Consider the following 26014-nt stretch of genomic DNA (forward strand, 5'->3'; position numbering starts at 1 on the left):
TGGCCCTGCCTTGTGGGGAGACCTGGGGCGTTTTTGGTTGCCTCGCGCAGCGAGCCGTGTGGGGCCCGTTTGTTAACGCTCCATGGCACGGCCTTTCACCTGCAGCGATGCCCACGGCAAAGCCAGCCGTGCCCGCCAGAAAGCAGCCCCCTCTGGGGTGGGGTCGGGGGGCAGAGCCCGGTTTGGTGGGGCTCACGCTGAAGTGAGCCAAGCCGGGAACTCCGGGTGCAGACAAGCCCCTTAAACCGGATCACTGCTCTGACCGTTCACACCAGGGACCAGCCTCATTAAACCCGAGACACCGCTTCCCAGCCCCCACCGAACACACCCCCTCCGCTCCCCCCCGGCCTGGGCCGCCTCCTCCTTCCTTCCTGCCGGCGGAGCGACTGGCGGGAGGCGCGGGGGGACGGGCCGGGACCGGGCCGGTCCGGCCGGGAGCGGCGGCGGCGGATGCGACCCGCGGCCGGGCCCAGGCGGGGGCCGGAGGCAGCGCGGCCCCCCCCGGCAGCGAGGAGCCGCCGCAGGCCGGAGGCCGGGTGGATGGCCGCGGGGGGCGCTGCGCAGGTAGCACCGGGCTCGGCTCGGCCCGGCCCAGGCGCGGCGGGGTCGGTGTCGGGGTCGGTGTCGGCGGGAGGGGCTGGCGTGACTCTGAGCCGGGGGCGGGTATTCCGGGGGGGGGCACAACCGGTGCGGCGGGGATGGGCGCTGCCTGCCGGAGCCGAGCCGAGCCGAGCCGGGCCGGGCTGCAGGAGACGGGCCTGGGCCTGGGCCTGCTCCGCCCCGGGGCTGCCCCGCCCCGCCCCGCTCGGCCGGGAGCCCCGGACCCTCCATCGCCGCCATCCCGGCCCCCCGCCGCCGCCGCCGCCATCTTCCCGCCGGGCCGCCCGGCCCCGCTCCGCGGAGCAGCCTCGGCCGCCGTCTGTGCTAGCCCCCGGCCGGGCCGCTCGGTTCAAGGAGACCCCCCCCCAGCCCCAGAGCACTTGGCCCCCGGCCGGAGAACCCCGGCAGGCCCCCAGGGCAGGGCCCGGGGAGGGGGTGGCTGGTGGGCCGGGCCGGGCCGGGCCGAGCCGGTGGGTCTCCGGCCCCAGGGCGGGTCTCAGGCCCCGGGTGTTTTTCTAAACTCCCCGGTTCCGGGGGCGAAGAGCCTGGCCCCGGGCAGCCGGGAGCGTTGGTCACATAGACGCCCCGGAGCGGCAGGGCTGGCAGAGACCTCAGGCCGGGCGCTCACCTGCTGAGTCCAGCCCCTGCTCCGAGCAGGACCAACAACCCTGACTAAACCAGCCCAGCCAGGGTTTCTCCGCATCCCCCGGTGTGGGGCCGGCTGGCACCGGCAATGTCTCGCCCCAGGCTGGCCCAGAAGCTGCCTGGGAGGGGGCGAAATGGACCAGCACCGGATCTCCCTTGTCCCGAGACCAGGCGCACACGAAATCCATTCAGGCGCCTCGCGCCAATCCCTGGCGGACACCGGTCCACATCACAAACCAGCACAGCGCGCGCGAGTCTCGTCTACACCTGCACGACAGCCTGGCTCCGGCAGGGCTGGTCCTGAGTCTCCCTGGGGCACGGCTCTCGCCACCTTCTTGTCCCCCAAGGGGAACGTGCCCCCACTGTGGGCAGCGCAGGCTGGTGTAGGTGTGTGAATCCCATCCCAGTGGCGTTAGCCAGGGATGAAAAGGCTCCCCGCCAGCCTTGTTCCACTGGGAACGCTGAGCTGAAGTTTACCCCCAGCGCTTTGTCCAAGGTCATCACTCAGAGAACAAATTAATGACAGCTAATTACTACCCCTAATTACTATTATTATGAAATGCATTAGATAAGATAAATGGGACGCAGTGGGGCCCTGTGCAGGCAGAGTGGAAATGTGACTTCTATGGGGTTTGGAGTCAGGGCGGGCGCCAGGTGTACAGTTCGTGAGTTAGGGCAGCGTGCTCTAACCCTAATCCCTAGCACTTGTCTAGTGCTTGTTGCCGGGAGCTCTCAGTGCTTCACTAAGGGGCTTTGTGGTCGTTGCAGGTGCCGGTGGCGTTTGAGGACGTCGCAGTCTATTTCTCCCTGGAGGAGTGGGCAGAGTTAGCCAAATGGCAGCGGGAGCTGTACCGGGCTGTGATGAAGGAGAATTACGAGCTGGTGGCCTCGCTGGGTGAGGTTCCCTTCCCACTCTTCTTTCTGCGCCGTGGGGCTGGGACAGAGCCAGGAGACGTCAGTGCAGGGCGCTGCAGTGCAGGTCAGCACACATTTCGCTGGGGCTCAGATGAGTCTCAGACCCTGGAAATGCTGTGCCCTGCACCCACCTGAGGGCTCTTGGCCCTGTAGTGAGAAGGGGTCTGTGTTGGACAACAGAGATTCCAAGGGGTCTCTGCTCACTTGCTGGGCTGCTTGTGGAGTAAAGATACTGCAGAATCAGGCCCATAGACCTGATCACAAACTGCTCTTCATAAGCCAGTGTGATCAGGAAGCCAGGAACCCCACTCATCCTGAGCTCGGCACTCACCATGCTGCAATTCTCCACCCCTGCGCAGGGCATCCTGGTGTCAAACCGGAGATCATCTGTCAGCTGGAGCGAGGGGAAGAGCCATGTGTGCGGGGTGCCTGGGGCTGGAAAGAAGGAAGGAGACCCCAGGTCCTCTGCTCAGGTGAGTCATGAAAACACCAAGAACTGGAAGAGAGAGGAAGGGATGGGCTGGAATCCCAGGGAAACCGACTGCAGGTCAGAGAATGTTTCAACAATGGCTGGCTCCCTGGGTGCAGCTGTGACCACTTGTAGGTGGAGTTGGAAAGGCCCAAAGAAGGGCAGCGAAGATGGCGAGGGGTCTGAGTGGATTAGGGGGAGCTGCCAAAACTGGGTTATTCCAATGGGAAGGGTTAAAGGGAAGCAAGGCCTTGTCTACACTACAAAATTAAGTCAACTTAAGTTACGTCAACATACAGCCGCTGCAGTAATTAAACCGCTGTTGCATGTCCACACTACGCTCCATGTGTCAGCGGTACGCATCCGCACTAGCAGAGCGTGCATCGATGCAGACAGCAGTGCACCGTGGGTAACCGTCCCACTATGCAACTCACCACCAGCTAGCGCAGGGTGTTTTGGGAAGGGTTTGCAATGCCTCATGAGGGGTAAACGAGTCGCGCAGGGGTGACTGGGAAACGGGTTCAGCGTCCCTTGATGCAGATTTCTCCATCCCGTCATTCCATGGGTATCCTGTTACGTTTCATGCTTCTTTTCAAAAGCCCGGCAAGCCTGCGCGTCCGCCATCTCTGTGAGAATCATGGATCCTGCTCTGCTCTTCAGTATTGTGCTGAGCATTATGAACACAACGCGCCTGATCCTGCAGTATTTCCAGAGCTGCGAGGAATATGATGATTCCTTGCAGGCTGCTTTGCTGTGCTCCATGGAAAGAAATAATTCAAGATTGCTCTTGGCATTCACGGAGCAACTGAACACAGTAGACCGCCGGTTCTGGACTCGAGAAACAAGCAGTGACTGGTGGGATCACGTTGTTATGCAGATCTGGGATGACGAGCAGTGGCTGCAGAACTTTCGGATGCGCAAGGCCACATTTCTGGAACTGTGTGCAGAGCTTGCCCCAGTCCTCCGGTGCAGCGACACCAAAATGAGAGTTGCACTCACGGTGGAGAAACGCGTGGCAATTGCTGTGTGGAAGCTTGCAACGCCAGACTGCTACCGCTCAGTCGGGAATCAATTTGGAGTTGGGAAATCCACTGTGGGGGTTGCTGTGATGCAAGTCTGCAGAGCCATTAATCGCGTCTTGCTACGAAGGATTGTGACTCTGGGCAATGTGCAGGAAATAGTGGATGGTTTTGCAGCAATGGGGTTCCCGAACTGCGGGGGGGCCATAGATGCCACACACATCCCTATTTTGGCCCCAGACCACCTTGCGACCGAGTACATCAACAGAATGGGCTATTTTTCTATGGTATTACAAGCACTGGTGGATTACCGGGGTCGTTTCACTGACATCAACGCAGGCTGGTCGGGGAAGGTGCATGACGCACAGATCTTTAGCAACACAGGCCTGTACAGAAAGCTGCAGGCAGGGACTTTTTTTCCAGACCAGAGGATTACTATTGGGAATGTGGAAATGCCAATAGTGATCCTGGGAGACCCAGCTTACCCCTTACTCCCGTGGCTCATGAAGCCATACTCCGGCCTCCTCGACAGCAGGAAGGAGCGCTTCAACAACAGGCTCAGCAGGTGCAGAATGACTGTTGAATGTGCCTTTGGCCGTTTGAAAGGGCGCTGGCGCTGTTTACTCACAAGATTAAACCTCAGTGAAGACAATATCCCCATGGTCATAGCTGCCTGCTGTGTGCTTCATAATATCTGTGAAGCAAAGGGGGAGAAGTTTCCACAAGAGTGGAGCGCAGAGGTAGATCGTCTGTCTGCTGATTTTGAGCAGCCAGATACTACGGCTATAAGAAGAGCTCACCGGGGAGCTTTGCGGCTCAGGGAGGCTTTGAAGGACCATTTTAACAATGAACCACAGTAATATGTGTTGCTGTGCTGTGCCTGGCACTGGTTTTTTGCATCCTTGTATGAACCTAGTAACGACTTCCATGTGTGTGTGTTAATATAACATTGCAAAGACACCGATTGTTATTGTCTGTGAATGTTAGCTGCAGCCACCGTACATTGGAGAGAAATAAAGATTAATTAAGCTTCTATAAATAGACTTTTAAGAACATAAAGGCCATAATGGGTCAGACCAATGGTCCATCTAGCCGTGTCCTGTCTTCTGATGGTGGCCAATGCCAGATGCTTCAGAAGGAATGTATAGCACAGGTCATCATCAAGTGATCCATCCTTTTGGCCATTCCCAGCCTCTGGCAAACAACAATCCCTGCCTATTCTGGCTAATAGCCATTGATGGACCTATCCTCCATGAATTATCTAGTTCTGTTTTGAACCCTGTTATAGTCTTGGCCTTCACAACATCCTCTGGCAAGAAGCTCTACAGGTTGACTCTGCATTGTGTGAAGAAATGGTTCATTTTAAACCTTCTGCCAATTAATTTCATTTGGTGTCCCCTGGTTCTTGTGTTATGAGGAGTAAATAACACTTCCTTATTTACTTTCTCCACACCAGTCATGATCTTATAGACCTTTATCATATCTCCCCTTAGTCATCTCTTTTCCAAGTTGAAATGTCCCAGTCTTATTAATCTCGCCTCATATGGACGCTTTTCCATCCACCTAATCATTTTAGCTCAGTGCAATGGTCTGATCACACTGCAGTATCTGGAAAGATAATGGAGCAAATAATTAAGCAATTGATTTACAAAAATTTCCAGGTACTGCACGGGGTCAGAGCAATGGTCCCTCTAGCCCCATATTCTGTCTTCCAACAGTGGCCAGTGCCAGATGCTTCAGAGGGAATGAACAGAACAGGCCATCAGCAAGTGATCCATCCTGTCGCCCATTCCCAGCTGCTGGCAAACATAAGCCAGGGACACTTCAGAGCATGGGGCTGCATCCCTGATCATCTTGGCTAATAGCCATTGATGGGCCTATCCTCCAAGACCTGATCTAGTTCTTTTTTGAACCCTGTTATACTCTTGACCTTCACAACATCTATGATTCTAACATCCTCTGGCAAGGCGTTCCACAGGTTGACTGTGTGTTGTGTGAAGAAATACTTCTTTTTGTTCATTTTAAACCTGCTGCTTACTAATTTCTTTTGGTGACCCCTAGTTCTTGTGTTATGAGAAGGAGTAAATAACACTTCCTTATTTACTTTCTCCACACCAGTCATGATTTTATAGACCTCTGTCATATCCCCCCCTTAATTGTCTCTTTTCCAAGCTGAAAAGTCCCAGTCTTATTAATATCTCCTCATATGGAATCTGTTCCATACCCCTAATCATTTTAGTTGCCCTTTTCTGTACCTTTTCCAATTCCAGTATATCTTTTTTGAGATGTGGCGACCAGATCTGCACGCAGGATTCAAGATGTGGGCGTATCATAGATTTTTAAAGAGGCAATATGATATTTTCTGTCTTATTACCTATCCCTTTCCTAATGATTCCCAACATTGTGTTAGTTTTTTTGACTGCCGGTGCACATTGAGTGGTGTTTTCAGAGAACTATCCACACTGACTCCAAGAGCTTTCTTGAGTGGTAACAGCTAAATTAGAGCCCATCATTTTATAGAGAGAGTTGGGATTCTGTTTTCCGTTATGCATTACTTTGCATTTATCAACACTGACTTTTATTCCACACCCATGTAAATATACCTATTAAAACCTGAAAGAAACAGGAGGAAGTATCTTTAAAGGGGAAAGAACTGTGATTTCACAAACAAGTACACCACTTGTGTCTCTCACAGGTTGGTGCATGTGCAGCTGTGATTGTGTGTACTCTCTGGGAGATGGAGTGGTAGCGGTTCTGCTGCGGGTCCAGAAGATATATGGAATCCAGAGGGAGAGGGGTGTAGTGAGATCCCAGAATACACTATGGGCTGCAGGGGGGCTGAGCACGGATGTGTTGAGCCTGAAGTTCAGTCAGAGACCACAGCACGTCTTTGCTCCTTGAGCAGCACTATTATCTCTTGCTGCCCGTTTTGCCGGTCCTCACTATCCCTCTGCATTTTATCATGGATCATCACTCTCCAAGCCCTCTGCTCGGAATCTGAAGCACCAGAGGCTTGCATGACCTCCTGGAACATGTCTGCCCTTGTCCTCTTCTTATCTGGCTGAGCTGCTCTACCAGCATGGATGGAGAGAGCCTCAAGGCCGCTTTTGCAGCTGCTGAAGAAACAATGGCCAGAGGTACAATTGTGAGTGCATTCATTCCCGTTGATCCACACAGGTTACAGGCACAGCATTCTCACTTCTCCTGTGAATTTATAGAGCACAGCGGCATTCCCAGCCGGGTGACCTCAGCCCGGGGCAAGTGGGCGAGTTGGGACAGCAAGGGGAGCCTACATCATAGGCATCGGTACAAGCTGATAGGGCAATTGAACTGAATCCTGGCACCATTCTCCACAGGCGGCGATTTTAGCTGTTATCTCACTCCTCAGGGTAACGGCTGCAGGCTGGGTCCTTATGCTGCTAGCTGAAATGGGTGTCTGCTGAAGTAATGGCTGACTGGCATGGGAAAGTGTCCTACCATGGCGGAAGAACTAAGGTAACCCTCCCAAGGGACCTTCAGCAGAGGATTGCAGACTATGTCCAGGATAGTTTCCTTGAAATCTCTATGGAGGATTCACGGGATGTCTCGGGACACACAAATAAACTGTTCCGCAGGGCCCTTTCTGCCTAGCTGCACAAGGTAATGTGAAGCAGATAGCAACTGTATCTCTGTTGGTTATTTCACTACCTCTTAAGCCTGATTAAGAAAATAGTACATGAGCAGCTGTGTCTTTGCAATATTGAAGCAAACTGTACTTACCAAAGCTTCCCTCTCTTGTGTCAGGCTTGCCAGTGCTGGATGGCTGGGAGTGGCTCGACTGCTCAGGAGTCAAAAAGAGGTCCTGGCTCACCACGACACTGGATCCCCCAATCGCCTGTCCTCCATGTCCTCCCCATGCAATGCCTTGTCCTCGGGGCTCAGTCTGGGGACCTGTGTCTCCAGGTCCCCCACAGGGTGCTTGGCAGTGGTGGTGGGGTTTCCCCCGAAGCTGGCGTGCAGCTCCTTGTAGAAGCAGCATGTCTGCACTTCTGCACCAGAGTGACTATTTGCCTTCTGGTACTCCTGCTGCAGCTCCTTGATTTTCACATGGCACTGCTGCGAGTCCTTGTCGTAGCCCTTCTCTTCCATGCCCCAAACAATCTGGTTGTAAATGTCCATGTTCCTACAGCTGGATTGGAGCTGTGCCTGCACAGCCTCCTCTCCCCACAGGCCTAGAGATCCACCCCCTCCTGTGTACTCCAGGCAGGAGCGTGTTTGCTGCGTGGAGCTGACATGGTCAGCTGGGCAGTGGCTACGTGAGCTCTCCACTCCGCACAAACAGAAGATGGAATTTCAGAAATTCCTGGGGCTTTAAAAGGGGAGGGGCGTATGCCTGTGTACGCTGGGCAGCGGAGTTCAAAATGGTGACCAGAGCGGTCACAGTGGGGTATTGTGGGACGCCTCCTGGAGGCCACTAAGTCGACGTAAGCAACGCAGTGCCTACACTGGCACTGCATTGCCCTAACTATGTCGACCTAAGCGCTACACTCTTGTGGAGGTGGATTTATTAGGTCAGTGTAGTGGGCGAGTTAAAGCAGCGGGAGGAACGTTGTAGTGTAGACACTTACACAGTTAGGGTGACGTGAGCTGCCTTACGCTGACCTAACTCTGTAGCGCAGACCAAGCCTAAGACTGAGAAGGGTCTGGTGAAAGCCAGCTGGCCCTTCTGTCTCTGCCCAGGCTCTTTCCACCCTCGCCCTTCTAGTTCAGTCCCTCCTGACTTCCCTGTGCTGGGCCCAGCCAAGCAATCTCGCTGCTTCGCAATCAGTGCTAAACTGCGCGTCTCGCCGGTACAGAGCGAACACGGTTCACAAATGCTGCTGAGAGTTCCAGAGGGCGTTGAAACATGTCTAGAGCCACTGCACTCCACAGTGTGAATGGCTGAGCACTGGAGTCAGTAATGCATTGCTGTGTGACGGCGACACCAGGGATTAAACCAGGCACCGGCCCAGCACTGAGAGCTCAAGTCTCTCCCACTTGAGCCAAAGACCCAGACTCTTGCCCAGTGCTTGTAACAGCCTCACCTCCTCTATGGCTCAGGCCCAGAGGGGGGCGCGTAACATACTCTGACTAGTACATCTGCACACGGCTGTTGGACTTCCTGAGCGGTCCTTTGAGGCTGATCCCAAGTGGTGCCTCCGTTAGGCTGCTAACTTTCACCACTTGGGGTTGCTGTGGAGACCATGCCACGGTCAGCCTCCTGGCAGCCATTCGTGTCCAGTCAATGCAACACGAAGGCGGTCCTTTCCCACTGGCAGCACCTTTGCCACTAGAAATGCGAGGGAGCACTGAGAAATGCCCCCTCTCTAGTTTAGTGGAAACACTCCCTGAAGGGGCAGCTTCCCAGTAGTTGAGAGCGGGGAGGTGGTTCTGTAGGCTCTTCCAAGAGACGTAGGCTTCTTGGGCTGCTGTTGGGAATGGAAGGTTGTGCTGAACATCAGGCGTTTCCCTTTGTCACTAGCTCAGCAGATAACGCCAGGGCTCTTCTCTCTGCAGCAGATGGTGTGATGAAGGATGACGACAAGGAAGGTACTAGAACCCTGGATCTTCCCAAGACATCTCCAGGACAGGCTGGAGAGGAGCTCCCCCAGCACTCAAGGAAAAAGCAAAGATGCAAGCGTCAGAACAGATCACAAAAGAAGCAGAGAAATGTCATGCATGTCACACCCCTCCCCAGGCCACAGAAAATGCCGCCACTACAGAGACAGGACACAGAGCAGAGACATGAGGACACCCTCATGGGTCAGACGCACGTGACTGCCCAGCAGGGAGAGCCCAAGGGGAGGAAATCATTCACATGCACTGAATGCGGAAGGAGCTGTACGACGAAGAGCACCCTCAAAATACACCAGCGCATGCACACGGGGGAGGGGCTGTTCCCCTGCACCCAGTGCGGGAAAAGCTTCACCGCCAAGGGCAACCTCAAAATGCACCAGCGGATCCACACAGGGGAGCGGCCCTTCGTGTGCACCGAGTGCGGGAAGAGCTTCACTGCCAAGGGCAACCTCAAAATGCACCAGCGCCTGCACAGCGGGGAGCGGCCCTTCGTGTGCACCGAGTGCGGGAAGAGCTTCACCGCCAAGGGCAACCTCAAAATGCACCAGCGCCTGCACAGCGGCGAGCGACCCTTCGTGTGCAGCAAGTGCGGGAAGGGCTTTGTTCAGAATGAATTCCTGAAACTGCACCAGAGGCTGCACACGGGGGAGCGGCCGTTTCCCTGCACTGAATGTGGGAAGCGCTTCATCAGCAAGGCCATTCTGAAGGTGCACAGCAGGGTGCATGGCAGGACACGCAGCGGAGAGCGGCCGTTCCCATGCACTGAGTGTGGGAAACGCTTCACCCGGAAAGACATCCTCAAACTGCACCAGAGGGTGCACACGGGGGAGCAGCCTTTCCAATGCGTGGTGTGTGGGAAGAGCTTCACTCATAAGGTGAATCTCAGGGTCCACCAGCAGCGCCACACGGGGGAGTGCCCGTTCGCCTGCTGTCAGTGCGGGAAGAGCTTCACCAAGAAGGAGTATCTCCAAGTCCACCTGAGAGCCCACACCGGGGAGCGGCCCTTCCCCTGCCCCCACTGCGAGAAGACATTTGCGAAGAAGGAATATCTCAAGCTGCACCAGCGAGTCCACACGGGCGAGGGCTTATTCACGTGCACCGAATGTGGGAAGAGTTTCAACCATAAGAGCAACCTGACCGTGCACCAGCGTCTGCACACGGGAGAGCGCCCGTTCTCCTGTACCCAGTGTGGGAAGAGCTTTGCTGCCAAGGTGTATCTCAGGCTGCACAAGCGAGTGCACACGGGCGAGGCGGCCTTCCCCTGCGACCAGTGTGGCAAAAGCTTTCGCCACAAGGGCTACCTCAAAACCCATCAGCGTCTGCACACGGGAGACACACGGTTCACCTGCGCCCAGTGTGGGAAGTGCTTCACCCAGAAGGGGAATCTGACCGTGCATCAGCGCCTGCACACGGGGGAGCGCCCGTTCGCCTGCACCCTGTGCGGGAAGGGCTTTGCCAAGAAGTACAATCTCAAAACCCACCTGAGAGTGCATGCAGGGGAGCGGCCTTTCCCCTGTGACCAGTGCGGGAAGAGCTTTGCCCAGAAGGGCACGCTCAACATCCACCAGAAAAGCCACCTGCGCGAGAGGCTCTTTGGATGCGCTGAGTGCAAGGAGAGCTTTGCCACCAACAGGGAGCTCAAGATGCACCAGAGGATCCACACCAGGGAGCGCTCGTACATGTGCAGCCAGTGTGGGAAATGCTTCACGCAGCCAGGCAACCTCCTGACGCACCAGCGAGTGCACACGGGGGAGCGGCCGTTCGCCTGCACCCAGTGCAAAAAAAGCTTCTCCACCAAGGGCAACCTGAAAACACACCAGCGGATCCACACGGGGGAACGGCCCTTCACTTGCAGTGAGTGTGGGAAGCACTTCACTATCAAGGGGACACTGCAAAAACACCAGAGAGTCCACACGAGGGGGAAGAGGCTCTTGTGTGACAGCCCAAATTTGGAGGGGCTTTCCCAGCCTGTACTCCAGCAAAACTCCCACAGACGCAGGAATGACCAAACTGGATCAGACCGAAAGTCCAGATAGCCCCGTGTCCTGTCTGCGAGTGAGTGGCACCCAGTGCACCAGAGGAAGGCGTAAGAATTGCATACTAGGCAAACGTAGGATAATCTGCCCACCCTACCCCCAGCCAATATTAGGTTTCATTCTGATCCCTCAGCATTAGAAAGTGGCTTAAATCCTGAAGCACAAGGTTTAATATCCCTTCCAAAATCTCGGTTAGCGTTAATTATAACTCTGGATATTTTTGTTCAGCACATTTTTTAACCTTTCTAAATTCTTGCCCTCAACAACACCCTGTAGTAGGAAGTGGCACAGTTTAATTGCACACTGTCTTTCCTTTTTATCAGTTTTGAATTTTCCACTTTCAAGGAAATTAAAATGTCCCTTGTTCTTATGAGAAAGGGAGAACAGAAGTTCCCGATCTGCCTTCTCCATCCCATTCATGATTTTATGGACTTACCATGTAGTCCCCTCTTTATCCATCCCTTTTCTAAGGTAACCAGGCCAATCTTTTCCGTTTCTCTTCACAGGAGAATTTCTAAGCCCTTGATCATTCTTTAGTTTTGGGCTGGGGTGCCCAGTGCTGCACATAGGATCCAGATGAGGTCGCACCATTGATTTATATAAAGGCATTGGAATATTTTCCATATTTTTCTCCATTCCTTATGCATCCAAATGTCTTGATTGCTTTGTGGATCACAGCTGGGCATTAAACTGAGGTCTTAATTGAGCTGTCTACAGTGACATCCAGGTCCTTTTCTTGGGCTGACTATAGTTACTGTAGGGGCCTGTCAGGTGTACAACTAGTTCAATTTTTCCACTCCAATGTGCACTTCTTTGCATTTATCAGCATTAAACTCCATTTGCCATTGTGTTGCCACTCACCTAGCTTGTTTAGATCTCTCAGGTTCTTCAGAGTCTTCTCTAAATGTGACTAACCCAAATAACTTTGTATCATCTGCCAACTTTGTTCCCTCACGACTTGCCACTCTTCCCAAATCATTCATAAATACTAGCCAATACAAGCCCTAGTACAGATCCAGGAAGCCTGGCTGTTACCTTCTGCCATGATGAAAACTGACTGTTTAATCCTATTCTGTTTTTGTCTCCCTAGTCAGTTTGTGATCCCTGACACTACTTCGGCCTCTCCCCTCATGATGACTTAGTTTCTTTAATAGCCTTTCATATGGGATCTTGTTAGAAGCCTTTGGAAGTCTAAATTATGTGAACTGGTTTTCCTTTATCCACTAATTTACTGGTATGTTAAAGACATTGGCAAGGCATGATTTTCCTGACATCATGATCTCCCAGGTGTTCTGTTGTTAATAATCATTTGCTAAATTGCCAGGTGCAGATGTAAGACTGACTGGTTTGTAATTCCCAGGATCATTTCTACAGCCTTTTAAAAACGATAGTGTCACAGAGAGACAGGCTCGGCACTCCGGAACCGCTCTGATGAAGCCCGTCAGGATACTAGTGAAGTGGGTCTCCCCTCAGGGTTCACTCAGACCAGGGCTTCCGCACCTCCTGGATCTGACCTTGGAGTGTTCAGCACCCCTGTTCTGCCGTGAGCTCCCCACAGTGACTCCACCTGGGGAAGCCTTACATGCCCCCAAAGGGGCCATGCACCCTGCCTTGCAGTCAGAAGTGATTCTCAGCCAGCTTGGAAACAGCAGGGTTTATTAGTCGCCAGGAACACAGCGTAGAACAGAACTTGTTAGCACAGAAATCAGGAAATTATAGCCAATTCCATCTTAGGGGAACCAGAGACCCTTCCTTGGGCTCTTTCCTCTGAACCCCCCTGACCAGGGACTGCTTGCTTCCAGCTAACCTGTCTCCATTACCCCTCAGCCCCTCCTTCCTTTGTCTCTTTCCCAGACAAAAAAGCCACCTGGTCGCCACCTCTCTTTTGTTCTCCAACACCTCTTGGTTGCCAGGCCAGCTCCTTGCAGAGGGGGCCTGGCCATCAGTTGCCAGGATACAGAGTGTCGGCCATTTTTTGTGCACAGGCGGCTAACGGCATCCACACTGCCCTCTAGGCAGCTAACGGCATCCACACTGCCAATGATCACACACCCGTAACCCTCCACTGAGATCCTTTAGTAGTACATAGGGGAAACTGAGGCACACACAGTATTCAGAGAAAACATTAAGAACAGTCCCACTTCATCACAGACAGGTATTCCTGCTAACCTCCAATCCTCTGGAACAGTGGCTGTTTTAAATGAGAGCATATCTTTGTTAGCAGTCCCTCAGAACTCTTGGCTGGGATAGGAATCTCCCCAACATCCTCTGTGAAGGAATCAGTTAGCTGCTAAGAAATATCCTTCTCTTCCTTGATTGCTCCCTTTTGACCTCTGTGATTCAGTGGGCCCACCAATTCTTTTGCAGGCTTCATGCTTTTGATAGACTTAAATAATCTCGTTTGGTTTTACACCATTAGTTTTGGACTCTTCAAAATCCTTTCTGGCCCTTTTAGTTTCCCTTTTACATATCACCTGCAATAGTTGGGAAGGATTTAGGGCTGCTCTGTAATAGATGAATACTGTATGTGACGTGGCTCTGGTGATGATATTCACTACATTGGAACATTTATTGTATGGCTAGCCTAGATTCAATCAAGTGTTGTTGCTGAAACAAGCAGGAGGATAAGACTGGAGATAAGATATGTGGAAGAAAACACAGTCTTCACTTCTGTTTGGGTGGGCGAGGAAAAGACCTTTATTAATAAGGTAATTACCTGGGGCAACAGCTTTAGTTAAACTGCACCCCCCACTCTGCGTTGTGTGAAGGTTTTTATGTAGACTCATTACCAAGTCATTGTTATACAGCAAAATGCATTGAGCATGCGTAATAAAACAGAAGAAATAATGGTGAGCTGCACAAGCAGTGTCCCGTATACAGTTGCACAAGGAACTTCCCCTATTTGGTTACAAAGGAAGGCATGCACGTAGCTCATTGTTAAAATGGAAAAATTCAACTTCAGTCAAAAGAAAGAAACAGTTTGCTGTTTGCAATTTGCTATCTCATTTAGCTTCAGAGAAAACTTTGCCCATGTCTAGATGACCACGCTTATCTGTCAGCACATTCCTAACATCCTCTTAGCCTTTAGCTACATGCTCAAACTGTCTTTGTGACAAACTTCATGTTTCCACAGATACCTCACAAAAAATACTTCAGGGGTGAAGAGATAGCACCTGAACTGCTGAATGGGAAACTCCTGTTTCCTTGCCTCTAGACAAGTTACAAAGGGTTTTGCCAACATTAGGAACCCACAGATCAAAAGGACCTTAAAAAGTCTCTCTCTGTCCAGAGGGTAGGCAGTTGTTGGGGAGCTGTTCATAGGAACAGACCACCAACCAGATGTCTGCGTGTATCATTCTGAAGAAACTACGCCTTTGTAGGCTTTCCATCCCAATGCAGAAAGACTTTAGGTGAAAGATGTGTAGGTTCCTATTTGCTTGAAGTCCTTTTTCTGTTATGTTGTATTTCTTCCTGTTGTTAAGATTAAGATTAAACAATACTTTGGTTTAAGAAGGATGGTTTGGGTCACCCTTCTAATTTCCCATTTATGTACTACTAGCAGTAGTCACAAGTGGTTCAGGAGCTGGAAAAAATGCCTTGCCATGAGAGCTGTAAGGGACTCAATCTGTGCAGTTTAACAAACTGTAGATTTGTGTCTAAGTACTGTCACAGAAACAAAATACCACCTGCTGAAAGGCTCTTTAATTCTATGGAAAAAGGTAGAACAAGAATCAATGACAAAGTTGTAACCAGGCAAATTCAAATTAGAAATAAAGCACAGTTTTAACAGTGAGGGTGACTAACCACTGGAACAAACTACCAATGGAAGTGATGGATTCTCCCTCTTTTGATGTCTTCAAATCCAGACAGGATTCCTTTCTGGAAGACAGGTTAGCCAAACACAAACTGTTGGGTTCAACATAGGGGTAACTAAGTGAAATTGTAGGTGCTATATAGATCAGACTAGATGATCTAATGTTACCCGCACATTAGGGCACCCCAACTTTACCCCAATCCGTAGGGCTCAAGGCATAACCCAGTCAAGGCACCGCCACCCTTTCCCAATTCGTAGGGCTCCAGGCGTAATTCTCTGCAGGTTTCCAGGATCTTTTACCAGTGAAGGAGTCTTACACAGGAATATCCTTATTCTCTATTTATTAACAATTACCAAAACAGAATATACATTCTAAGCATACAATGCTCACCACTCCCAATAAGACAGACAAACATCTCCTAGTGGCCAGTCAGGGTTAGATCATCTGGAGATTCCAGCTTCTGTTAATACAGTTGGCAGGATATTGAGGTCTGGCAGCTCTGATCTTGGGTGTGTCCTGGAGTTAGGTTCCAGAGAACTTCCTTTTGGACCTCAGTTTATATAGTTAAACCAATCATTTAAAACTAAAGTACTACAAAACACCAATCCTAGCCCATTACATAACAGTTCTTTAACCAATAATATCCCACCACCTTAATTGATTTAAATAGTGTACACTTAGAATCATGGAATAGAATCATAGAATATTAGAGTTGGAAGGGACCTCAGGAGGTATCTAGTCCAACCCCCTGCTCAAAGCAGGACTAACCTCAGCTAAATCATCCCAGCCAGGGCTTTGTCAAGCCTTAGCTTAAAAACCTCTAAAGATGGAGATTCCACCACCTCCCTAGGTAGATATGCATTATTCCTAACTAAGATATCCCCTAGTTATGCAACAAACAGAAACAATCAAAGAACCAGACAGAAATCATTCAGATAAACAACAGGGAAGTGGGTACCATACAGACAAAACAGTAAGAAATGTAGATTTTTACAACCACGACTATTGAAAATGATTCCTTGCCAAACAGAACGCTATCAACGTTTTCTTTAAGCATCTTAAGCTCTATTTCTTTATCTGGCAGTGGTGAGTACTATTAGGACAGTTGCACCTTCTTCATAGCCCAGTATTACATTGTCTTGATGTGATTTCAGGAATGTGAAGATGTGACGACCTGCTACTTAGCTTATGGCTGCTGTCCTAATGTGGCTGCTACTGCATAGCCCAAGAACAAGGCCTCAGCTTAGCCAAAAACACAAGGCCTCAGACCTTACACGAATGGTCCCGTCTTTCCTTACATTCTGTGAACTTATGCTCTTATTTGTTGCCTTGGTCAGATTGCCAAGTTTTGAAGGGTTTCTGTTTGGCTCAACTAGCCTCTTGACTCTGCCATTTAGCCCTATTCGTTTACTCTTTGCCTCCCTGGTCCCCTTTTTTGTTCATGACATGCATCTTCTGATACACTTATTCTTTCTTAAGTAGCATCCAGGCCACTTCTAAGGATTTGACTTTTCCCTACAGGGCCTTTTGGACTGACCTCCATTGCATTGCAATCTCTCTTTCTGAAGGTTCGTGTCACTGTGTCATTTTTAGGTAGCTCAGCACCATAGGATGTTGAAGCTAATGATGCTGTGGTCACTGTTACGTAGTTGCTCAGCTACGGTCCCTGCTGAATGAATGGATGGTGGGGCCAGTTGAGAACCATCTCCCCTTGTGTGATGTCCCAGCCCCGTGGGCGATTCTGAATGCAGAAAATTGGAGCTGAGGGCCCGCCGGCTGGGAACTCTCCGGGCTCCCCGTGATTGCTTCACAGGAGAGGGACGCGACGCCCGCTGTGGAGCTGGTACAGCGTCTCCTGTCAGACCGCGCCGTAGGCGTCACAGACGTCTCTGGGCACGCGGGGAACGTGTCCCTGGGAACGCCAGGTGCCTTCCCGCAGACACCCGGGGAGGGGATGGGACGGGCCAGGCCGGCCTTGTCTCCAGCGGGTGATGCTTTGTTCTTTGCCACAGAGCAGCGGGCGGCAGGCAATGGCGGGGAGCCGGGCCGGGTGCCCTGGGTGGCGCTCATGGGCACAAGGAGGCCAGCCAGGCCCGGTGAGCGGCCGTGAGCGCTGGGCCAGGGGAGGGCGCTGAGAGCACAGCTACACCTGCTGGGGCACCGGGAAGGGAGGGAGTAGCTGGCCCGGCCCGGCCCTGGGGCTCCGGCGGGACCGGAGGGGGGGCGCTGGGCTCGGCTCCTTGAGGGATGGGCAGAGCCCCCCCACCCCGCGACGGGACCCCGAGCACCCCGGGGGAGGGGCTAGACACTGGCTAATCTGCATATCTGCTGAATATGCATCGCCTCATTTCCATGTCGGGCAGCACAGCGCTGGCTCGCCGGACCGGACCGGGCCCTGCCGCAGGAACACGGCGCCGGCAGGTTACCGGGGCGGCCCTCGGCCCTGCTGTGCTGTAGCCATGGAGACGGCCCTGGCGGCTCCCCAGCGCCGCTCTAGCCGCGCCATCGCTGACTCTATGGCCTCTGGCGGGTTGGTGGGGCCGGGCCGGGCCGCGCTATGCTGGCGTCTCTATGGTTAGAGCCCTCTCAGCTGGGCCCGGCTACCCCTCTGGAGCTAACCATAGAGCGGCAGGCAGCCTAGAGTGGCTCCGCTGGGCTCCCTCAAGGCCCTGCCCCCGCCGGCTCTGGCCACGCCTCTATGGCCCATGCGCATACGCCCCCTGGGGCAGGGAGGACCGCTCCGCCTCACTCCCCGGCATGCAGCGCGGCGGGCCTGGCCCGCCCCCCGAGCCGCGGCGTTGACACGGGCCGCGCTGAGGGAGCCGCTGTAGAGCGAGACCCCGCCCCGCTCTGGACACGTGACGCCCCCGACATGCCCCGGGACGGGAGAGGGGCTCAGGTGAGGGGCCCGGATCCCAAGGGCCTGGGGCGTTGCCATGGTGACGGTGTTCAGGGGAGGGGACCCAGGGCTGGTGCCATGGGGACGGGGGGTGTTGCCATGGGGACAGGGATGCTCAGGGGAGGGTACCCGGAGCTGTTGCCATGGGGATGGGGATGCTCAGGGGAGGGGACTGGGGCTGTTGCCATGGGGACGGGGGATGCTCAGGGGAGGGGACCCAGGAAGAAGGGGGAGGGAGACAGTCCCTGGGGCCGCCAGGATCAGGGGAGATGCAGAACATCCCCCCCCCCAAGCAGTGCCTGTCAGCCCCATCTGGGTCTATGTAGGGCCTTAGCTGGGCAGCTGGCTGGAGGGATCCGTGGATGGGGCAGGTGTAGCTGCGGCCTTGGTTTCTGCAGGTGCATCGCTCTCACTCCTACCCCACACAATGGCCAAGGTGGCTGGGACTGGGAGCTGCTGGTCTCGCCTTCCCCCCACCCCCCGCACAGAACCCGAGCCAGCTGGGACCGGGTCACCAGGCGCCGAGCTGACCCCATTCTGTGCCAGGTGTCGGTGCCCTTTGAGAGGACATTGCAACTTCGTTCTACCCGGCCGAGCAGAATGACAGCAGGAGCATCACCGAGACAGGCAGGAGAGCATCGCACGGGTGTCTCCGCAGCGTGAGTTCAGGGGTGCCAGATATTTGCAATGAAGGAGGTGTTGAGCTGTGCCGTGCTTTATATTTATGATGCTCCAAAGAGGGGCGTCTTTTCTGTGATGACAATTATTATTTATTTATTGTTTCTGTTGCCGTAGTCTCTAGGAGCCCTAGACAAGCGCTGTACAAACACAGACCAAAACGTCGGTCGCTGCCTCAAGGAACTCCCAGTCTGATATTTGCAGCTGTCACCTCTCAAAATGCTTTCTCCAGTTAGCCACCAGTCCTCTGCAGTGAGCCCCTTTCTGGCAGGGACCAGCCATGAAGATTTTGGGTGGCGGGGGGAGCAGTGCAGCAGCAAGGGGATATCGTTTGGATGTCTAGACTTGCTTTTTATCAGAAAATATGTGTTACACCATGAGCTCAGGTGCTGCCTTGGTTCCTCCATGGTTCAGACATAGGCCCTCCCCTCCAGCCAGTCCAGTTTTCAGTGTTTGTGTCACTTCACACACACATTAGAATGAACCTTTAAAAATCATTCTAGTTTAGAGACTGAACTGAAATCCTTCCCAGGGCAGTTCTGGGGAGCCCACCCATCTGTATGGGGCAGAGGGACTTTGGCAGTGTCACAGCTGGGCAATGAGGCCCAGGTCCTCAAAGATGCCTAGGTGCCTAACTCCCACTGGGAATTAGGTAACTAAATACCTTTGAGGATCTGGCCTCAGTGCCTTATAGGTTTGCGTGTGTGGAGTTCAGATCTCTTCAGGTGGGTCACAGCTTTCCATGCAGACTGGCTTGATAGTTGGCCCTCAGTTCTGAACCCCCCGCAGCATTTCCTGGGACAGGCAAGTGACTGATTTAGACTCATTTGCAAATATTTCCCAACCCCCTGGGGACTCTGTTAACTCCAGACTATGATTCTGTCCCCAGAGCAGGCTCTGCCAGCCCCAAGCCAAAAACTGTGTCTAAGCTGGAGCGAGGGGAAGAGGGACCTGTTGGGGATCCCCAGAGGGAGAACTATAGGGGAATGCCAGATGCCCCCGGCAGGGGCAAGTGATGCTGAAATCCCCCTGAGCCATTCAGGGACAATAACGCCACAAAAGCAGAGACTTTGGGCAGCTTTTAGCAAATGCCCAGCAGGGGGAGAGAGGATGGAATAAACAGATGGAGTCAGACTGGGACACCAGACATGGGCCCCAGGACAGCTGTGTTATAGGCAGGATGGGCTGCTGGTAACCAGAAGCCAAGGCCCTGGCACTGACCCAACAGTAGCAGGTGGTAGGGGCACGCTGTCCTTGCTGTCTGCCCCTCAGTCTCCCAGCTCTCATCTGCTGCCCCATGAGCCGTGCAGCACCTCTTCACTGATCCCCATTATGCTGGGCTATATGTGCTTTATGTGCATGTTTTGTTCTGTTCTCATATCACAGTGTTGCTAACTCTTATGATTTGATTGTGAGACTTGGTTCCGTAAAGCCCCGGTGCCTAGAGTCATGTGATACAGGAGAGTCTCAGCTCTTCCCTTTTTAGAGGAAAAAGTGTTTCTGGCTCTCATATTTGTGGAGAAAAGCTTGGCAATCTGACCCCTAAAGTGCAGGCCACTAATTACTATTAATAATTGGCAATAATAAAGTACAGGCCAACAGAACCCAACAATTACTGGTTTTAAAAGATAATTGTTTTGAAGCCAGTCTCATGATTTGGGGCTTGACTCATGGATTTTCATAGGCTTTTAAGGCCAGAAGGGATGTTTAGATCATCTATCCTGCTCTCCCCTTCACCCCCACCTAGTGCAGGCCAGGGAATTTCCCCCACTCACCCCTCTGCTGAGTCCAGTAACTTGTATTCGGCTAAAGCATCTTCCAGAAAGCCTCCAGGCTGGATTTTGAAGACCTCAAAAGATGGTGACTCCACCACTGCCCCTGGCACTTTGTTCCCATGGTTAATCACCCTCCCTGTTTAAAAAAAAAAAATGTGTGCCTCGTTCCCATAGCTCTCAGGTGTCCCATGTTATGCAGGACATCCCACATCTGGCCCTGATTTTTCAAGTGTCCCACATTGTCATTGCAAAGTCCCTATTTGGCTGTTTGGCAAGCTATCCTGGTTGCAAGCTGCACATCTTGGTGCATGATGTCATCACGTCACGCTCACAACTAGTAACTGCCACATTGCAAACAAGTAGCACAAGGGAATGTTAACACAAGAATGTGAACAGCTACAGCCGAGCACCAGTCTCTAAAGGGACATGAGCTTGCATAATGTTCACCTTAGCGTTTTAAGAGAGCATCTGACTGGTAGTACAAGTACAGGCATAAAGGCCATATACAAGTACCAAGATTATTAACATTGCTGGAGTTCTACTGTGTCTATCCAACTTTCTTTATTTTGCATATTTGCATACCATTATTTTAGCATAAACATGAACAAGGACTGCAGTGCAAGCTCTCAGGTCACCACAGCAGAGAAGAGAAAAAGAAACACAGATGATGTCAACTGAGATAACAGAGAGAAGAAGCAGAAGAGGTATTCCACATTCCAGAGCATCTGGTATGAAGAATTCATTTGGGTCACTCACAGTTGACATGGACAAATATTTGCTTTTTGCAACCTCTGTGGCTGTGACTTTACTGTGAACCATTGAGGACATGATGTTATGCGGCATGAAAAGTCAGACAAACATTAGCAGAATGCCGGGCAAGCTATGCGGAAAAAGATGAAAAATGTCTCCCTTACACCAGGTACATCCAAGGTAACAGAAGCAGAAGTCACATTTATCAGTATGCTGGCAGAGCACAATTTATCGTAGTGCATTATAAAATTCATCAAGAAATTCTGCAAAGATTCAGAAGTTGCAAATAAGAGGAGTTGTGGTGTTCCAAAAGCCAGTTGTATTGCAGAGATGATGTGGGCCCCAAGTATCAAAATAATGTTGCAAAGATATGTCAGGAGGTTCCATTCTGTGTGTATTTGCACCAGAGCACAGATATTGGTGACGCGAAACTGCTGGTAATTTGAATGAACTATTTTGATGATAGCTTACAAAAGAATGTGATTCAGTTTTTGGGCCTGCCTGAATATATATCGGTCACTGCACAAACAATGTTCAACTGTGTCATGGACTCTCTTAGTACATGAAATCTGTCATGCGGGCTGGCTTGAGAGGGGGGGCAGTTAGTATATTGGGTGACATCAGCATGGCAGAATCATAATAATCCATGTGGGATAGGCCATGTCAGGTGTGGTTAGGAAGGCTATAATGTGCTAAGTAAGAGAATATTACTTATGTTCATGTGTAATATTTGAATTGGAAGTTATACATGTATTTGAGATATCTGTGTTTCAAATTGTCTGCCTGAGCAACGCACCAGATAGGAAGGCTGCAGGACAATGGCCAGCGTAATGGCCCATTAAGGCATTCCCAGGTACAAGGGGCCCTGAGGGAGAAGCCAGCATCACCACTGAGTCACCAGAACCTGCTTACGTGACTGGACCCCAGGCACACCTGAAAAGTCACCAGGATTGGCCCATGTGACTCTGGACTCCATTTTAGCTCCTGCAAATTTCACAGGCCACATGGCCAAAAGACAGAGGGTATATAAGATCAAGCCAGAGAAACCATTTTGTCTTTGCTCCTGTCCAGTCTGCAGACACACACCGACCTCTGGACCAATTCACCTTGCAACTGAACCGAAGGACCTAGACCCATCCAGGTACTGGATGTGAACCAGGGGGACTACATAAGCCTGCAACTCCACATTTCTTCCAGAAACCTGAAGTATATGGACTTTTAATCATTTGTATATCTGTGATTTACTTTAACCCTTTAACATTTCTCTCATCGTTTATTTCTTTCTTTGTACAATAAACCTTTAGTTTAGACACTAAAGGATTGGCTGGCAGCGTGGTATTTTAGGTAAGATCCAAACTTATGTCGATCTGGTGCTGTGGCTGACCCCTTGGGGTCAGAGGGAACCTTTTTAGCAAAGAGCAGAGAGTTTAAGTAACTGGTCTCTTTACTGGACCTGGTGCTGATTTGGGAGCCTGGAGCTGTAATGCAGTAAAGGGGACTGTGGGCATTTGTGGACTGGCTTTGTGATATCCAGTGTGGGGTAATCAGAAGCAGTTCGTGGCTGGTTGGGAAGCCGGGCTTCAGTGTCACCCACCAGCGTGGGGAGAATCTGCTCTCCTTTTGCAGCCTGCCCTGACCTTGGCATTATCAGTTGGCAACCCTGGGCACCGGACGGGTCACAAAATGTACTGATGAAAATATTGTTGTCTTTTCATCAGTCAGTGTGGCATCAAAGATTGGGAGAAGTAACTCCGTGCTGTCCAGGCAGAAACAAATCAAACCAAATCTAGTCAACATAGCCTGTCTCTGCCATTTAGAAGATATTTGCAGCAAATCTGGAGTTAGACCTGTGGAGGGACTTATTTCTGATGTATACTGCCCCTACTTGCAGAGTATGTTCATTGATGTTGAGTCCTTGAAAATAGTAAAACATGTTCCCACAAGGCAATAAAACATATGATTGACATGTAGGATGCTTTGCAGTCTTATGTTTGGTATGCAGTGTATTGTAGCTGTGGCGGTCCCAGGATATTAGAGAGACAAGATGGGGGAGGGAATTGCTTTTATTGGAACAACTTCTGATAGTGTGAGAAACAAGATTATCTCTCTTACCCACACAAGTTGGTCGCTAAAAAAATCCTGTTTCTTGTCATTTGAATCTCAAACTGCCAAAGTAGAACTTATCTGCCAGTGACTACAAAATCCACAAAGAAGAGCAATATTTTTCTTTTTGAGATACACACTTGAGCCCTTTTACCGACTCAATTTGAGGATGCAAGTGCAAGAAACTCCAATGGTGACCCTGCCTAATGACCTCTGCAGGACTGTCCAACCGGACGCTGCTGTAAAATGTGTGAACCATGACTGCAGTGTTCTTGGCTATTCAAGACATTTCCTGCCTCTGAACAAGGTACACGCTGGCCCAGAAGTTGATGTCTTTCTCTGTTCATCAGCATGAAGGCACCATCCATGGACGTCAGTTGAAATGAGCATATGTAAAAGAGCTGCATTATTGTATGGCACAGTACTGGGTGAATGATTCAAACATTCCCCTTACAGAGATCAGGTGAAAAAATGCAGCCTTGTTCCTTGAGCCCACATGGAAACTGCAGGAGTTAGACAAAGCTGTGTTTGCTCTGGCACCCGCGTTGGGGACTACAAATAGTGCTGAAGAAGCCAGTCACCTCATGGATCAGTTGTCAATGTACTAATTCCAAAATCCAGATGTTCTTCTACAGAACCCAGTGCAGGAAGCCAGATTCTGGAGTGCTGTGCTGAGAAAAGACTGGTGCAGCTTGTGGAGAAACAAAATTTGGGAAAAGACTTGTAACGACTGGCTTGTGTTTGCCCCACTCAGTTACTGAGCCTGAATATGCTTTCAGCATGGTGAAAAAAGAAGCTGAGATAAGGCCTCACATAACCCTCTGTGATGGAATTCGGCAGGAACCGGGCGCTGAAACCACTCGGGCGCAGCCAGTCCAGCCTCTAGTGCTTTGGAGTCTGCCACCTCGAGTCTTCACACACCAGTGCAGCTGCCTCCTGACTCAAAGAGTCCAGCACCCCTTCTCTGCCCGAGCTGCCCCTGTGTGCCCTGCTGGATGGGACCCTGGGGAGTTCTTCCATGCCCCCAAAGGGCCATGCACTGCGCCTTGCAGTCAGAAGCAATTCACAGCCAGTGTGGAAGTCAGGTTTATTAGATCTCAGGATCACGGTGTAGAAAGACTTTTTGTTAGCAGCTTAATTAGGAGTTACAGCAGCGACCACCCGAGGAGCCGCAGAGCCCCCATCCTTGGGCTCTGCTCCTGGGCAAATCCCCCACGGGGCACTGGCTGTTCCTTCCAGGCAGCCAGTCACCCCCCTCTCAGAGCCGTCCCCTTGCCCCTCCCCCGTCCTTTGTCTCCTCAGGCAAGGTGGCCACGCCTCTTGGTCTCCACCTGCCACAACATTTTGCAACTGCTTGGGCCAGGGTAGGGGGTCCTGGCTAGGTCTGCATACGTGTGGCTCGGAGAGGCCCATCCATCCTCTAGTGGCCTCTGCAGTGAGCACACACCTGGGTCCCGTGACCGAAATACCTGAGTAACATATGGGGAAACTGAGGCACACGCACAACACTCAGCGAAAACCTCAAGAGTACCTCCACTTTGTCACACCCTCAATTCACCGATTCCCATTAAAATGAACAAACCCACGAATGCTTTGAGGGACAGCAGCCAGTGGAAAAAAAGGGTTTAAAAAAGAAAAAAAGCAGACACAAAATACAGTAACGGCAAGCATAGCGCAAAGGGACTTTCTGTGCTTGTGAACAGTGGCTTTCTGCATAAACTATACTCTTAGTACACAGAACCATTGGTTAGTTTCATTAGAATAACTTCCTGGCTGTTTGCATGCTTGTACATACATTTTTTTTTAAATATAAAACAGTGCCTTCAATAAAAAATGTCCCTCCTTTCCAGGTGTGTTGTGCCTCGTGAGAGTCACTGTCCCTTGTCTCAGTGTGCGGGTTGGGAGCTGTGCTCTTTTCTAATATGACTGGTTTTCACTTCCAGCCATTTGTTCTTCTTACGCTCTTCTCCGGTAGATCAAAGAGCTGGTTAGTGCCCAGTACTTGTTCCTTGGGAAGGTGTCTGCACATTGTGCCCCACTCACCTCTCAGTCTTCCTTTGATGAGCTGCACAAAGTGAGCTCACGTCTCTCACTCTAAAGCATTTTCTCCAGCCTTCAAATCAGGTTTGTGGCTCTTCAACACCCTCTGCGGGTTTTCAGTATTCTTTTCAAACTGTGGACATCAGAACTGACCCAGCACTGTATATAACGGTAAATCACTCCCAGGGGCATCCACTGGCATACCGAGGGGGGCCGGGCCCCAGCTCCCAGCCTGGCCCTTCACGACGCACAAGCACGGTGGAACCAGAGGGAGGGCACTGGCCCAGGCCATTGCCATGGGAAGGGGGGCTGCGTGGGGCATTGCCATGGGGACAGGTGCTCAGCTGAGGGCGCCCTGGGTGTTGCCATGGGGAGGGGGATGGTCACAAGTTCCCAGGACTTTCTCCTAGTGCCCACCCTTGCTCCCCACACTGTGCTGGCTGCCCTGGCTCCGCCTGCAACACGCTGTCATGGAGCAATCCGGGCCCTACCCCATGTGCAGTGGCTCCCAGGGCGCCGCCTGGCCCAGTTCTGTGTCCTTGGCCACTTGGTCATCTTGGCAATTCCGCCCACACCAGCTCAGCTCGCCAGGGCACCAAGGTCGACAGCTGCAGGGGATGAGCCCTCGCACTGCTCTGCAGGGACCCGTGAGATTAGTCACTACAGGCACCCTGG

General features: G+C 51.8%; 1 protein-coding gene across 3 annotated transcripts; it reads left to right on the forward strand.

Annotated features, from left to right (window-relative positions):
- Window positions 1-403: 403 nt before the first annotated feature.
- On the forward strand, window positions 404-25136 carry LOC137145101 (zinc finger protein 585A-like). 3 transcript variants are annotated; one of them, XR_010917563.1, is made up of 7 exons: window positions 404-564; window positions 2014-2140; window positions 2520-2633; window positions 9184-11298; window positions 16688-17190; window positions 18540-18652; window positions 21040-25136. XR_010917563.1 is itself a non-coding variant. In XM_067535719.1 (5 exons), the coding sequence occupies exons 1-4, from the start codon at window positions 451-453 to the stop codon at window positions 11277-11279; spliced, it is 2451 nt and encodes an 816-aa protein (XP_067391820.1). In that variant the 5' UTR covers window positions 404-450; the 3' UTR covers window positions 11280-11298; window positions 16688-17759. The 3 variants fall into 3 exon arrangements, 1 of the variants encoding a protein (XP_067391820.1); XR_010917564.1 differs by having other exon boundaries at window positions 9187-11298; XM_067535719.1 differs by lacking the exons at window positions 18540-18652; window positions 21040-25136 and having other exon boundaries at window positions 16688-17759.
- Window positions 25137-26014: the final 878 nt, after the last annotated feature.

Source organism: Emydura macquarii, unplaced genomic scaffold (genome assembly GCF_026122565.2).
Source record: "Emydura macquarii macquarii isolate MOO-44397 ecotype Brisbane River unplaced genomic scaffold, CSIRO-AGI_Emac_v2 contig_3511, whole genome shotgun sequence".
NCBI lineage: Eukaryota > Metazoa > Chordata > Testudines > Chelidae > Emydura > Emydura macquarii.